At 34.8% G+C, this 17,500-nt stretch overlaps 1 protein-coding gene and 1 long non-coding RNA gene across 2 annotated transcripts in view; both read right to left on the bottom strand.

The window, feature by feature from the left end:
* The window catches only part of LOC147838686 (uncharacterized), a 1,589,207-nt gene that overhangs the window by 36,701 nt on the left and 1,535,006 nt on the right, over window positions 1–17,500 (bottom strand). The window lies entirely within an intron of this gene.
* hnrnpabb (heterogeneous nuclear ribonucleoprotein A/Bb) lies at window positions 7,369–14,579 on the bottom strand. The gene is given in 9 exon segments (NM_213302.1): window positions 7,369–8,022; window positions 8,451–8,539; window positions 8,623–8,787; window positions 9,148–9,244; window positions 9,928–10,059; window positions 10,135–10,293; window positions 11,537–11,705; window positions 13,967–14,120; window positions 14,549–14,579. Coding segments are annotated over 7 exon segments (930 nt in total). The 5' UTR covers window positions 14,101–14,120; window positions 14,549–14,579; the 3' UTR covers window positions 7,369–8,022; window positions 8,451–8,465.

Below are 17,500 nucleotides of genomic sequence, written 5' to 3'. Positions count from 1 at the left end.
TCAATCTTCACAGGGAACAGTGTACTTTATAACTTCATTCACATCACCCTGGCTACGTTGTTTCACTTTCTCAACAATAAAATGTAAACATGATTTAAGGAACTGCCTATTTTCTTTTTAATATTAGCAACTTAACAGACAGCAGAAATGTTGAGGCGTCGTGCTGCATATATGAGCGTCATCTTCACTGTGTGGATATTTATAACAAAACGGAGCCGATAACAACTGCCTCCTTTCAGTTTCAGTGAAAATACGAAACGCACCCTCTCTTTTGCTGAATATCAGTTTTAATAATCGATAATTATAAAAGTATAACATACAATAAGTTTATACATTGTAGGAAATAAAGACAAGCGATCAGTCAATGTACCTGGATTAATCATTAACTTATCTTTGCGCTTAACCAAAACATGTTACCCGTGAACAAGTAACTTAATAGATTCCAATGACCAAAGTCAGGGAATTGGCCTATGTCGTTAGATAAACACAACAACATGAATGAAATATCAAGTTTAGCAAATATAGTGAGATTAGATCCAGCGGGAGATGCTTGATGAGCAGTCCGACAAGCAGAGCTCTCATCTGGGTAGAAATGCTGGAGTGCTTGCCCGAGAGTGTGTGTGTGGTCACGTGATGTGCGTTTTCAGCGTTTTGGTGTGGACGGAGAGCTGTTCAGAAACGCTGGGTAAAACGCGAGTGGACGCGGATCGTTTTCATTCTACAACGCCGTTTTAAAACTAAAACGCACTAGTGTAAACGGGGCGTTAGAGGTACATTTTGAATCCCTTTCCATTCACACTCTGTTTCAAGGAGAATAGGAAGGGGTACAAAAATAAAAGTGGGATTGGGCCATAGTACCACCACACAAGATCAATTCAATAATATGGATTAAAACATTATTTACTAGAAATTACTATAGTATTTTTTTTTAAATGGCCAGGTTTTAGCAAGTCATTGGTCATTTAGCAAGGCTTCTAAACTGCAGTCAAATGCACAGTAAAACTTGTTTGTCCTCCTAAACATCCAACTTTCTGAATGACGGAGCGCATCTTTAACACCTAACTCACCTCATGCTAAAATTACTCTGTATTCCTAGCATGTGATGGTTTGTTATGACAAGTGGCATGAGTATTCAACAGATATTCCTCTTCTGGCACAATTAAACAACATCTCTGAGTAATCGAAACTCATACGCTTAAACTGAGCCTGTTTCCCAAACACACACCAATGCTGGACAATCTCATTTAATGCAGGATCACTAACGATATTTCCCACAGTTCAATTAGCGTTAATTTCTCACTATTCATTTTAATGACCAAATTACCAAAATGACCCATTTGCTCGTCTGATGCATAACCTGATTTAAAAGTGAATTAAAACTATTAGAAATAATTAGTATGTGTGTGTGTATGTGGTTTGAGTAACAATGTTTAAATTGCTAATTATTTGACTCTCTCGAGTGATTAAAACAAATTTTTATGACAATTTTACATTAGAATACATTAGTTGTATTGATACAGTATCATGTAATGTTAACAATGTTTGTTAGGTAGCAAAAATTATGGCTTATGATCAGTGGTTATTGTTAGTTAATACATCAACCATCAACTAATAACAACATTGAGCAATATTTTTGGTATTTATTAAATTTTATCGTACACTCTTAGAAATTAATGTACACGAGCTGTCACTGCGGTGGTCCCTTTTCAAAAGGTACAAATTTGTGCCAAAAAAGGTCCATATTGATACCTCTAGGGCAGAGGTTTTCAAACTGTGGGTCGCACAGTGAACAAAGGTGGGTCGCGCAAAGTCACATAGCTGCAGCTATATTTACATTGCGATGAATCAAAACCAGCACCATAGACGGCAATGACTCAAAAACCTCTAACCCTAAAAATATCTAAAGTGTGTTTCCTACAAAAAGACAAAGCTGGTTATGTTTCACAGCTGCCTTTTTCTTTTTTTTTTTTCGCTCGACATTAACACCACTGTTCGGTTTGAGCCCTCGCAATCTGCGTTTAGCCAGGAGAGCTCGCGCTGAGTGGAGCTCTTAGTAAGGGACAGTCGGAAAAGTGCTCTTTTTTTTTTTTTTTTTGCTCTGTCCTGCGTGTTTTATTTTAAACACTATTAATTTTCTCTTAAATGAGCACAAACAGTTACTAAAGTAGTCGAATGCTTCATTATAGATTGTGCATTCTTACATGAACACCTCTGTTATCAAACAAAACACAATGAGAGATTCACTAGCTGCTCTTCACTAAATAACTATAGTAACTTTAATCAATATGCAAATACAATTAAAAGTGTAATATATTTAATAGCTTTATTTAATTTCTGTATAGGCCATTGATTTTAATAGGCTAAACTTTTTATTTTATTGTCAATACTTTCTAATGTTTGCTATGTATTCTATCATTTGAAGCTATTTGTTGTCCCATATGTTTTACATCCCAGCGTTGACAGATTGCTGATCAATAAATAGCTATAGTGCTATCTGTTAGTTTTAACGTCAGCTAATGTTATAGAAGGGCATAGATGTTATGGAAAATAGTAATAGTAATGTAACTACCCCCATCATTCCTTCCTCAAGCAAATGTGTAAATATGAGATCTATTCAGCGATGACGTTAATTGCATTGGCATATTTATCTGACGTTTTCCCAGCTTGTAGTAGTCGATCAAAAAGCTATTTAGTTTCTTACGACTACAAACTAGCAGTGGAATTTACTGCGATGTGACGGGGCTTGATCAAAGGTTGATCATATTCTCTTCTAAAAAAATAAAAAAAAAAAGTATCTTTTTCAACAAAAAAAAATGATCACAGTTACAGCCAGCATCCCACAAAAAGCACTTCGAGCCTCATTTTGTGCATATCAAATCGCGAAATCCAAACACATTAGACAGCTTTGAATGGATACTTTTTTTTACCCATTTTTCCATATTAAAATATTATGGTGGGTCTTGAGATTGAATTACTTGCCTAGGTGGGTCCCGGAATAAAAAAGTTTGGGAATCCCTGCTCTAGGGTACAAATTAATACCTAAAAAGTACAAAAGTGTTCCTCTTAAATTTTTAGGTACTAATATATACTTTTGAGGTACCAATATGGACCCTTTAAGTACAAATGCAGATCTCCAAATTGCGACCATTTTGGTCGCACATGCACCCGAAATATTATCTATGCAACCTCAAAAGTCCAGTGTGAACGCAGCTTTAAGCATCTTTGCACCTAAAAACACCAAATGCAGAAATTCAGGAATGGTTTAAAACAGTTGACATGTCAACTTGCTGCTGTAAACAAACCCTGCAATGCTTGTCCCACCTTCAAGCTCTTCTTATTGGCCTACTGCGCTAGAACAGAATGCGAATGGATTGGTTAAAATCAGCTGTCAATCACTCAGTTCCGATACGAGAGAATGAACAACACTGAGAGATGTAGTTTTAGAAAGCACCTAAAGTTACAAATAATGACACGTCTGATTAGTGATCATGTAATGAATGTCAATCCAGCATTTACACTTTTCGAAGAGTGGATAAAAGACTTCCAGAGTTTAAAATCTGCAATGAAAATGACTAAAAGATTCACTGTAAAGCCAGATGTGGTATGGAGTTTTCCGGGAACAGTGTTTGCCACTGAATCTACACATTTTAAGCACGAGACGTTCTAACGTTATTTAATCCTTCATTTAATAGTCACGATGCTGTCAGTCATGCGACTGATATACAGCATATTGTTAACTCCCTTCATCTCGTTCACATCAAGCAGTGCATGCGTGCAGCTGGCCGGTGATGTGCGCATGCAAATTTTTGTTTATTTGTTAGTTGTGATTAGGGTGTTAATATAAAATAGAATCAGTTCATGTAAATCAATTTTTTTTTTGGTAGGTGCGACTACATTTTGTCTGGTGCGCCTACATTTCTGAAGTTAGGAGCGCCAGTACTACCAAGAAAAAAGGTTAATTTCGAGCCCTGAAATGTTTACCTTTTGAAAAGGTCCGGCCCCAGTGACCACTCCCATACCTTTATTTCTGAGAGTGTAGCGTTAGATGATACAAATACACATTTCATTGTTAGTTTGTGATTTTTTTTTTACTTTAATTAATTAAGGTTTATGAGCACCAAGATGATTTTCTCACCGTTTTTATATATTTTTTGACAATTAATTAACAGTTTTAATGACCGAAATTGCACATGTCCTGGTCATACAGATCTTAATTTAAATACAAATGTTTTTAAGTAATTAAATTGTATTGTTAATATAACATGTAATTAAATACTAAATTAATACAAATATAAACAATTAAAAATAACTAAATATTTCATGGTAAATGATATACAAAAACAAATTTATAACTCTGTTTTTTGTTTTTCTAAATGACTGCTTGTTGGGGCAAATTAAAAATGTCATGGCCACACTTTATAATAAGGTTTCATTAGTTAATGTATTTACTAGCATGAACTAACAGTGATCTATACTTGTACAGCATGTATTAATCATTGTTTAATATTTACTAATGAGCAATTGCATGCAAGTCTCAGCCTTGCCATGAAAATAAATAAATAATTTCACCAAAATAGCAAAACCGTTTCTGCGTTTTTTGTGTAGGTTTGTATTTTACAGTGCTTTAAAAATACTGAAAAATGTCTCTGGCAAAATCAAACATAATTTTTTGAAAACACTGACAAAGTCACACAAGTGGCAATTTCACATCCGTCACATCCATAACAACACTTTTTCCTCATAAATGTAAAAATGTAAAAAAATCAAATAAAATCTGTCATGTTTGTTCTACAGTGATCCAACTCTTCTCCTTTTCATTAGCATCGTTTCTATTGGGGTGTGCAGTTTAATTCACAGAATTTCTACAAAGAATTTTGTATACTGTAAACTTGCAGACCTTTTTTGTCACATCCGTACCGCATGTTTATTTCCCTCATTTAAAATATAAAAAATGTTTACAGATTGATATTTTTCTGCTTCCACAACTCTGGCTAGTTGTTTTGAAATATATAGAGATATTTTAATATATTGTTAACATATGCTTCCTTTGTCAGTTTATGTTTTGAGATGCATTATTAACATCCACATTTATGCAACATTAGTTAATGCATCGTGAGTTAACATGAACTAGCAGTGAACAACTGGATTGTCATTTACTAATGTTACTAACATGAACAAATACTGTAATAAATGTACTGTTCATTGTTTATTAGTGTAAGTAAATGCATTAACTAACATTAACCTTTTTGTAAAGTATTACCAATGACATTTTTAATAAAATCTTAAATGAAATAATCGGATTATTTTACATGGGATTAACCTGGCCTTAACCTAACTATAAATGACCAAAAATTACCAATGTGCAGTCCTAATGACCTAATATATAGATTTTATAGATCAACCTTGTTCATTCAATCACTAAGGTCGTCCATTTTATTAACGGTTCCCCCCTCTTTTATTGCCAGCTAGCGACCTCTTCTGGACGACAACATAAAATACACACAACAAAATGATATATTCCTTTAACTTTAAACACATTTTCCCACATTTGTCATTACAGTATAAAGATACACACACAGCTGAAATGTTAACGTTATTACATTTATCGAGTCACTCATATAAAATCTTACCTGAGTAACGTCCTTCGGTTTGTTTCGGGTAAATTGGCATGCTAAATCAATCGAGTGATAGTTAATCGGACCCTTAATGAACGTCTTCATTGCGTTATTCTAACGTTGTGGCGTCGATTTATATTTCCTTAATATTTACGTTTTTTTGTTTTGCTATCTGACCGCGTGTTTACTTTAACCTCAACACAGGTGAGTCCAATCACACAAATTGATTCATTACATAGAATCGGTTCTCCAAACGATTCAGAAGAGCTGATTGAATTGATATCGGTTGATTAACCGAAAACCGAAAATATACGTTTTTATGCATTTATTGATACAAATAATCAATAAATAACACATAAAACCTGCCCTAAATATTTCAGTGACATGTATTTAGTCAAAATTCAACGAACTGATTCGCTGAATTCGAGTTGTGCAGTTAAATGGAACTGAATTATTCAGTTTTTGTCGGGATCTGACGTTTTTCGTTCAAACAAAAGCAAATTCATGTTGGAAAAGTATTTTATTTACCCGAAACGATCTATTTTTATCTATATATATTCACAAAAAACTAAATAACACATAAAACCTTGCCTAAATACGTCTGTAAACTTTAGTCATAATTCAAACGAACCGATTCGCTGAAGCGATTCGTGTTAGGTAAAATATAATAGAGGATTCATACTGAATTGTGTTGCTTTGTCGTATTTTGGTGCTTAATGTTCAAACAAAAGCAAAATTTATATTTGAGCAGTTTCTTGGAGTCTACACGATTAGGTTACTACTACTTTTGTCCAAATACTGTTTTTTCATGTAGCCTACTGCAAGTATGCACCTCAAGTTTTCGGGTTATATACGTTTTCCCCCAGAAATCTTCAGTGTGAACACTCAAAACTACTCCTAGTCCTAAGATGTTTTTCTTTTTCAAAATAAATCTACAAAAGTGCATTAATATACTCTAAATACTAAACGCATGTATTCACAGTGCAGTCTCCAGTAACTTTAAAGAAAATATCAATTAATGACAAATAAGTGCAAATATTGGCGTTACACAGCCCAAGAGCCACTGAAATCTGGCATATGACACAATATGTTCACAACTAGAGCTAACATATTTTGCAATTGCTGAAAAAAAAATACTAATGGTAATTTTTGCTATATGCATTAACTTTTTTTTTTTCTTTTTACATATGAAATCTAAACATGGTTAAATGTCATGTATTTTGTATAACGCCATTGTTTTTGCAAAAAGAAAATGGTTCCAAGAATCATTAGACAATTAACCTATATTGGAGTCTGATCAGTGAATAGTCTAGAAAAAGGTGTTGTCTATAACATTTGTTCTAATAGTGAATGATTTTAGCATTTTCTACAGGTAACTAGTCTTAGTCCTCATTTGATACTGGATTGCATTTGTTTTGATGCTTAAAAACCTGTTTACAACCTGAACCAGACCCACCTTAAGTCATACTCTTAGGAGTTTGTATTAAAATGCAAGATTTAATTATGCAGCTACTCTGTACTAGCATAATTAATAAGCATAATCTACTGCATTTCATCATCAAGTCCCATTTAAAAAAAAATAGATGCAAACAAGAATTTACGTGGCTTTCATCAAGTGAAGAGGTGCTTAGGTTTTAAAATGTAATCATTGCATTAAAATAAAAAGCAACTGTCACAATCAAAGTTGTTAACATTACATGTTATCCATGACAAGTTAACATTAATGTTATCCAGTAAACAAGAACACTTCCAAAAACTTACAAATCATTTATTTTCTACCAAAAAGCACTATAGGAATGAGATTTCAGTAAGCAACAATGCTGGTCACTAGCAAATAAATCCAAATTGACAAACTGAAGCATCATAACCCAGCAGGCAAGTCAAACAAAATAAAAGAAACAGGATTAAAATGAAAAGCCAACAAAAGAGCGGACACTTCCAGTCACTATTAGATATTACCCAAAACGCTGACATTCACTGGATGTTTTTTTTTTGTTTTTTAAAAAGACTCTCCTACGCTATGCAACAACAGGAAGCAGAAAAAGCATAGTAAACATCTGGAAACATTGAGAAAAATTTACTCAAAATCGTTTTATTTCAAAAGCTCTGGCAGCTCCCGAACCTCAATGTGGCAAATCCAGTAGACATGTAAAATACAACCATACAATAACATTATTCAAAAAAGGTACCAAAAAGTACAGTAAAAATAACACTTCCATTGCTGGAAATGTGGACAAAAGGAAAATAAAATTAAAATAAAAATGTGGAAGTGTGACGCTGCTTCCCCTATTCAGCTGTTCTGTACAAATGGGTCATGTCTCATCCGGTTAAAGGAAAGAGTCTGTGTGTTTGTGTGAACGGTTGTCAGCGTTGTGGTCAGACTCTGCTTTTTGGGAATACTTCAGTTCTGGAAAGAAACAAGCTCAGTCAGTATATAATAATAATAATAATAATAATACTACAAGAACTACACTTAAGTTACTTGACATACTAAAAAGGGAAACAAAGCTATGCATTATAAAATTTCTTAGTAACAATTAGATACTACAAGATTAAAGTAATACAACGGTACAAATGACAAAAATGCATTAAAAAAAAAAAAAAAAAAATTTATATATATATATATATATATATATATATATATATATATATATATATATATATATATATATATATATATATATATATATATATAAAAATGAAAAATGTAATATAATAAACCTCATATAATAAACAGATTTCAGTTATTATGGAGGTTATAAATAAAATCTATATGGTCAACATTTCATACCAAGCTCTTAATAATAAAAGCAAAACATTAAAAAGCAGCAGTACCTGTTGTGTGCGAGTTCAGTATGGCTTGTAGCCACTCTGGTGGCCTCCACGTCTGGGTGTCTTTCCATAGCTTGCAGCTCCTTGGTCAGCTTGAAAAATATACATAAATTAATTAAAATGCAATACAAACCACCACAGACAATCATTAGATCATACCTAAAGTTGCACTTACTGTAGTCATAACCACTGCCATAACCATAGTATCCAGAGGAGTAATCATAGTTGCCGTATCCTCCATAACCTCCATAGCCTTGCTGGCCACCGTATCCGTAGCCCTGACCCCCATAACCCTGATTCCAGTAGTTGTTATAGCCCTGGTTCCAGCTCTGGCCTGGACCTGAAGGAAATCATCAGCAAATGTTTAATTTTCCTGATCAGCAGCTCACAAATTTAAGGGGAGGATGAGGGAAAAAATGATGATTATAATAATAAAAATATTACTTTAAATCAATAAGGTATAAAATTATGTATTCTTGATATGAAGTTTAGTGCATATACTTTAAGTTTCATATCGTAAACAGTATACTTGGAAGTCTGTGTGTAATTATTATTATTATTTTTTTTTTTTACATGGTGTGTGTACTTTAGATGAAGCTCTTGTTAAGAGTTAATTAGATTAGAAAAAACAAAATTCCACTATAGGAGCATATGTAGACACTGTAGCAGGTGAGAGATTAATAAAATGCAAAAGTCTCACCTCCACGCCCCCGGCCGCGGCCCCCGAATCCTCCACCACGGGCCCCAAACTGCTGCTGCTGGTAGATCTCCTTGGGCTGAGCGATTTTGATCTCACACTGAAATCAGACAAGACAGGTGGAAATTAAGCCAAACTGAATCAAGCTGCACTGAAAAAACCTGCAACCTCTGACATCGTAAGCTTTCTTTAAACTAGTTTTGGGTTACAGGTGCAGATTGATGGGTTCAAAACTAAATCCAACACCACCATCTAGTGGCATGTTTGAAGACAACAGAATAATGCTGCCAATCTATAACAATATTGCAGCAGAAAAACCAGGATATTACGTTGTTGACATTGACTGCAGCTATCACACACACCCAGTTTTGTAACATGTATAAAAAAATAAATAATAATAATAATAATTTCTGCGCTTTACTTGATTTTTTTCAAACATTTGTGCTCCTCTGTGAATAACAATTGTAATTCGGGTTAACTACCCCTTAAAATGAAGGTGGCCCCACTTTAAAGGGAAAAGGAAGAGAAAGATAAGTTCAACACCATCTAGTGGCCTGTAAAGAGAATTAATATTAAAATGAAACCGTAAAAATTATTTAATTTAAAATAATAATAATAATAATAATAATAATAGCTCAAAATAGCATTGGAAAATTATACGGATATTACAGTGTCGATAACTCCCATCTGTATACAAAAATAAAGTAATATTTTCCACTAAACTTTGCATGTTTAAAATAAAAACTAAACCAAGAGAGAAAAATAAAAGTGAAATAAAATTACCTTGCTTCCACAAACATTATGGTATTTCTTCTCCAGGATCTTCTTGACGGCGAACTCTTCCTTGAATGTAATAAAAACGAAACCCCTCCGTTTGCTGGTCTTGGGATCAGTTGGAAGTTCAATAGTTTCGATCTGAAAAGCATTGATTATGCATTAATAAATCTGATCGACACCACTTTTAATTAATCAAATGGTCAAAACACACACCTCTCCAAAGGAGCCGAAGTATTCACGGATCTTCTCTTCTGTGGTTTCAGGGTTAAGGCCACCAACAAAGATCTTCTTGACGGGCTCTTTCTTTATGGCCATGGCTCTCTTAGGGTCGATCTGTCGGCCATCTAGCCTGTGTTCCTTCTGCTGCAGCACCTGAGATTAGACAACAGCAGAAGAATAAAACATCTGACTTTATTCTTCAATGAAAAAACTTTTTTTTCACGATTAGGAGGGGATGAATAAACAATTGGAAAGGCAAAATTAGGGATGTGACAAGATCTCACAAGACTAATATCATGAGACTGAGGTGAAAAGTTGTCTAGTGAGATATGATAGCAAATATTGATAATTATTTTGCTAATAGAAAAAAAATAAAAATTTACAATTCATATATTAGCAAAATATTTTGCAGTGACAATTTATTAAAGTAAAACACTACTTTTTTTATGATTGTTGAATAAAAGACTGATTATCCATCTATACACGTACAAAAAAAAAATAATAATAAAATCTCATTCCTATGAAGTATCACACAGATAGAGACAAGTATTATCCAGCAGATTTTAGCTCTAACCCTAATCAAACACACCTGCCTGTAATAAAGTGCTGTTCTGATTTAACTAATTGGTTCAGGTGTGTTAGATTAGGGTAAAAGCTGAAATCTGCATGAAGGTTGATCTATAGCAGGGGTATCCAAACTTGGTCCTGGAGGGCCAGTGTTCTGCTGAGTTTAGCTCCAACACACCTGCCAGAACATTTCTAGTATATCTACAATAAGCTTGATTAGCTGGTTTAGGTGTTTGATTGAAGTTGTAGCTAAACTTTCCAGGTCACCGACCCTCCAGGCCAGAGTATGGACACCCCTAATCTTCAGGAACAGGGTGTAGCACCCCTATTGTAAACGGTACAAACGTAAAGAAACGACATGAACTAAAAACTAATACAACTGAATGAAAATTAAAACCTAACAAAACAAACTTATGAACAAATTTAAAAATTGAGGGTAAATTAGAAATACATTTTGCTTTAAGAATGAGAAATTGGGCTAATATTGGAAAATTGATATTGAAATAGATTATAAAAAAACAAAAATTATTAAATAGCAACATTTCAAAAGCAGACCGTAAACTCAGTAAATTGGGGAAAATGAGGTGGGAATTTAATTTAACAAAAAAAACAAATAATAATAATAATAATAATAATAATAATAATAATAATAGTACAATTACTGCAGTATTGCACTCTTTTTTTCGCGTTTTCAAACTTCTGATTCAGTTGCTCATGTGAGAAATGACAAGGAACAACAAACGGCATAAGTTAAAGAGACCAAACCCAAATCGCATGTCATAAATAAGGTCAATATAAACAAAGTAAGGAGAAGCAGAGGTGTTCATACCCTGTCCACGCTGTCTGATTCTTTGAACAAGATGAAGCCAAACCCTCGTGACCGACCAGTGTTTGAATCCATCTTGATGGTGCAGTCCATCACCTCACCAAACTTCGAGAAGTAGTCCTTTAGGTCTTTCTTACTGGTGTCCCAGCTGAGTCCTCCAACAAACATTTTACTGCACAGAAGAGGGGGAAAAACAATATAAACATGTTGATGAGATCCTGTAATTACCAATCATAACAATTTATAAAAAGTGCAAGCTTAAATTTTCAATAGCAAACTTAATTATAACTTGCAGCTAACCAAAGAGAACAAAATCTAAAAGTAAATAAATTTATAAATGCATGCTCCATCAGCTAAAGCTTGCAATACTGGAGGAAAAAAAAAAAAAAGTTAATAAAAAATGTAGTGCAGTCAACTCCCATTAAGCACAATGCATGGTTTCACAAATACGGTTGACTATCAAATAAAGATTTACGTTCAGATTGACATTAACCAGCCTATTTATTTTAATTTCAGTTTAATATCATGTAATCATAGCCCCTAGTACTAAAAAACATTTACACAGCTCATGAAAAATGCATCTGAAATATTGAGGACTTTGCAGTGCTCTCCTGCAAATGAGCATAGCTACCCATTTGATTTGATTAAAAAAAATAAATAAATAAAAAAAAACCTAGTTGTGCAGAGCTTCAATAAACTATAGATCAAAATATAACCTGCACTACTCCTCTATACTTAATTGCATCTAGTTTTCCATGTACTGCAAGATGCATACATGATTTATAAGTTCTGAGTGTAGGGGCTTCTTATTTATTGAGTGGGCGGAGCTATTCAATACCTTTAGAATCATGGGCATTGTAGTTTTGACCAACAACCCATTTCGAAGTTTACAGGCATTACTTTTGTCTACCAATTATACATGGTTTTCTAATAGAGTAGTGATTCTCATTGTAGCTAGCTGGTTTGCAATCAAAGACTGTACAGTTACTTCAACCATCCCAGACGGTCAGTCAACATCGATCCATTTATGACACTCTTGTAATTTTTTGTTAAGTACATAAACATTACAATCCTTAATTCAATATCAGGTTTTAAAATGATGATCGTACAATCTTTGTATAGCGAGATCGTTTGAGATTCAGAGATTCTCAAATGATAGTTTGGACTTGAGTAAAGCATCATGGGTAATAGTTTTCTGCACACTAGTTTAAACAAAAAACTTGGACTAAACTGAAGTTTTTTTTTTAATTATTTGATTCTTACTGGATTGTACACAAAAAAAAAACGCATTAAAACATGTGGACTTCGCCATGCTTTCCTGCAAATGAGCATAGGTACCCATTCAATTTTATTAAAGTAATGGGTAACGTAGTTTTCTGCACAAAGGGTAACAAACTACTGTACAAAGTTGAACCCGCACCACTTATCTATACTTTAAATTGCACCCAGTTTGCCACGTACTGCAACGTGCATACTTCAAGATCTGAGTGTTGGGGCATCTAACTCATCCTTTCACGAGTGGGCAGGGGTTACTCCTGAATTTGAAGCATGGGTAATATGGTTTTCTACCCAAACCACCATTTCAAAAGCATGGTTTACTTTTGTCTAATTATAAATAGTTTTCTAATAAAAGAGTGATGACTCTTATTGTAGCTAGCTGGTTAAGAATCAAAAGTGTAGCTCAAATACTCCACAATTATACACACACACACACACACACACACACACACACACACACGTGTATAAAAAAAAAAAAAAAAAACAAGTTTGGCAAATAGGCCCAAGCATGCTAACGAAAAGCCTTTATATTTGGTTTCCCCCCTCTCTATGGCTCTGTATAAGTGTGCGTAAAGTAATTTATAATACACCTTTGTTTTTTATTAAGTTTAAAAACTATTACAATCCTCGATTCAAAAATCAGGTTTTAAAATTATGATCGTATCATCAAGTTAAGAGCCATAAAGTCTTTAAACATATTAAATTTCGTTCTTTCTCTCTGGCTCTGCTCTTTTGATCATACAAATCTCATTTTAAAGCCTGATTGGACGAGGCAGAGTAGACGCAAACCATACTACTGCCTTGTTGCTTGGCAACAGCAAACGTCCACAATTGTGCTAATAATGCATTTCACTACATGGACGTCTTAATTTTCATCATTGCGTTAAAAAGAGTCACTTAAAGCATAATGTTTGAGCTTTTATCACAGTACATCGAACTCAATCGCTATGCGTATCGACAAATAAAACATCTGCTGCCCCACGCCATTGTGAATGAACCCCAAACAGCCTCACGTCCAACAATGAGCACAATGACCGCCGTACAGGAGCACAGAGCAGAACCCTTTCCCGTCCCACTTACAAACACAAGACGATCACAAATATGATTTAAAACATAAGACAGATATTAAACGAACACAAACAAGGGATTTCTCACCCGGCATCTTCTTCGCACTTGCTGGCGTCGATCTGCAGTCCCTCACCGGCTCCGTTCTCCCCCGCGGCCTCTCCTCCGTTCAGGTTCTCCTCATTCCCGTTCTCGGAGGTCTCCATGAACTGCTCGTCGGCCATTTTTAGTAGATTTGGATCGCCTTTAGATTATAAAATACAAGTTTAGTTACTACATGGAGTCAGACCGCGCGCTGAGGCTGAATAAAAGAAAAGCAGCATGGCTATGATGTTAGGTCAACGCAAAAGCTCAAAATCTAGACTCAGCTCGATAAATACGACAGAAAAACAAACTTGAAATGCAGAAGTTGTTTAGAGTCGCATTTAAATCGCATGCTTTTTGAATATTATAGACAAAACCTTCATTCACGCCGACTGCTAACGTTAGCTGCTAACGCAGCATGCAAAGCTAACGTTAGGCTTTCGAACCATCATTCGTTTGCAAAGACGAAATACAAATATATTAAACCAGCTTTTTCACGTAACACTCAACCGCATACGCGTTTTAATTACACTTTATATACTGCAAGACGATAAAGCATGCGAATAAATTTCAAATTAACCGGCTTACTGTAAAATATTGGCGCTGAAAAGCCGCTTTCCAAGATGGACTCTCGTCTACTGTACCAACTCGTGGCCACTTTTATAGCACCGGATGAGCTCGGTGGAATAAAGCGAGCTTTTATTGGGTGAGTGTAAGCCACCTAGGATTATGGCGTTATTTGATTAGTCGGAGCCTGTAGAAGCAACGCCCCTCTCTGGTTTCCTCCTGCGCAGTTCTTTAGATCTGTGCGTTCAAACGGTTGAGCAGCACGAGATGTTCTCGAGCGCGTGGACAAAACACACGCCGGCGAGAAAGATGTTGTGCAATCAAGCAGAATGAAGATAAGCGGGACCACAAATACAATACATCTAGTACTGCATTTAGTTATAAATCTAGATAATTTACCTCAGCAGTCAATGAAGTAGCACATGCCCTCGTAAAGAGACCCGTCTTGAGCATTTTAGCTTAGCATTACAATAAATCGGTTTCTTTATTTCATGACTTACGTTTTAATGCCTGCGACATTATAGTTCGTTGATATTACAGAGTTTTCATTATCTATGAAATAGAAAATCTATTGAACAGGTCATTTATCATAAAGGCTTTGCACTCCGTTTATTTCTTTGTATTATTTATTATTTTCGACATCATTTAACAATATAATCATCACTACACATTAATAATAGCAATACATTACACAATACAAAATATATAAATATACAGTCATGCTAGAAATTATAAATATCCCTGGCAAGATCTGACCGTTTTTCTGACCGGAAATGACACAGGCTTTTCCCAAAAGATAAGACGATGTCGGCTACCAGAGATACCCTTGTGTAAAAATCTTTTTGTTATGAGGGTCTAAACTTTCTTGACTTTTCTTCTATGAATAGTACATTCAAGATAAGTTGGTTGAGGCAGTTTTTAAATGATCCTGATTCCCTTTGGAATGCGATTCCCAAGTATATTTTCTCCAAAGTCTCCCTTTTTTGTTAGTATCAGGGCCGGATTAACCAATGGGCCTTATGGGCACAGGCCCAGGGGCCCGTGCGCACTAGGGGCCCCTGCGAGGGGGGAGAAAAAAAGACAATTTCGGAGTGTCTTTTCAGGCTAATTGCAAATAGCGCATCCAGTTGGACTAAGCTATTCAGGGTTTACGCCTATCGATGCCTGATTGATAGAGACAAGATGAGTAAAGAGCAGTGTGATAATTCAGCCGCAGTGGCGCACCTTGTAAGGCACACAGCACCAACTTTTGACGCGATTACACATAACATCGGTTCGAATCCACCATCAGTTTAACTCGTGCTACTTTTTTTTCTCCCCATTACATATCAGATTGGAAATATATTTATTTTTAACAGGAAAGAAACATTTTTTAAAAATAATGCAAATGTGATATAAAGTCACAAGTGTCTCGTGGGTATTTAATAATGTTTAGCCTTATTATACTCCCTCTCTTCAAAAACTCTATTGCTCAGACAACTGTATTTCCTCTGAGCAAAAAAATCGCGATCACATATTAATATTATTATTATATTTAAATTGCCTTTCTTTCTTTAACTTAACAGAATGCTGTAATTGGTCAAGCGCGGAAACGTCAGTTTTGTAATAACCCGCACTAAACTGAGCGGACTTTATCTGTCATAGATCAAAAATGAGTGGACAAGTGGATTTAGCAAACGCGAGAGAAAGAGGAGAGGAGGCATCTTTATTGAGGCATTTTCCATACACACCTTCTTTAAACAGACCCGTGATCAGGAGAATGAGGGTACAGAAGAAGACGTTATGGTAACTTTAAAAGATGAGAAGCTAGCATTAATCAGGCGGAGGAGGCTAACGGCAGCGCAGCGCGGACTGGATTCATCGTGTGAGAGACAGACAGAAAGGGAGAGAGAGAGGGAGAGAGAGAGAAAGGCCAAGAAGAGGAGAGAGAGGGGAGAGAAGAGGTATAGTGTCTGTGATTTCGGATACTTTTAGGTTTATAATCAAGTTTTCATCACGAGAAGAGTAGAGAAAATACAGGGAGAGGAGAGAGAGAGTAAATCAGTGTTTGTATTATGAAAGACTCAGATTCATAGAACTCAGATTCATAGAACTGGATTGGAGAAGCATTGTGCGTTATATGCCATGGCAATAATATGCTTTATAAGTTTTTAAAAGCAATACACTAAAATACCCTTAAAAAAAAAAAAAAAAAAAAAAAAATATATATATATATATATATATATATATATATATATATATATATATATATATATATATATATATATGTAGTTTTATTAGTATTTCTATTTAATGCTTTGAAAAATAATTTAAATCTTTGCAGACTATAAATACATATGTACTATATATCATTTATTTAAATATGTGGGCAACAAATTATAGATTAATTTTATTTAAAAATTATTATATTATTCTTATTTTTTAAATTCAACTATTGGGGTGCGGCCAGGTAGGGGGCCCTACAATACAATGTGCCCAGGGGCCCCTGAGTTCTTAATCCGGGCCTGGTTAGTATGTAATTATAATATTTCTAAACTTCCTATTAAATTATCCAATTTCCATAAGCAAGTATTATTGGCATGGCATTTAATATATAAGCACAACTTCAGCCCCCATATATCCGGAATAACCATGATGTTTGAGATACAAATAAATCTATATGTTTTTTTCTAATTGAGCAATATTTGCTTTGTTTTTAATGTCTAAATAATAATGTTTATTTACTTTCTTATTCTGAGTTCTTAAGAAAATACTGTATGACCACCATAAGAGTTTGCCATAGTCATGGACGCAATTCCCAGTGCAGCTTTTGCTCGCTTGATTCTGGGTTCTTCTGGGTTAGTTCTGTGGGTGTAAATGTTGATGTCAGAGGAGAATAGCCAGACTGGTTAAGCTGATAAAAAGGCAACAGTAACTCAAATAACCACTAGTTACAACCGAGCTCTGCAGAAGAGCATCTCTGAACACACAACA

The sequence above is a fragment of the Danio rerio genome, chromosome 21, assembly GCF_052040795.2.
Source record: "Danio rerio strain M-AB ecotype USA chromosome 21, GRCz13ab, whole genome shotgun sequence".
In the NCBI taxonomy this organism is placed as follows: domain Eukaryota; kingdom Metazoa; phylum Chordata; class Actinopteri; order Cypriniformes; family Danionidae; genus Danio; species Danio rerio.
Note: the sequence above shows the minus strand (reverse complement) of the source record. Positions and strands in the feature narration are given on the sequence as shown.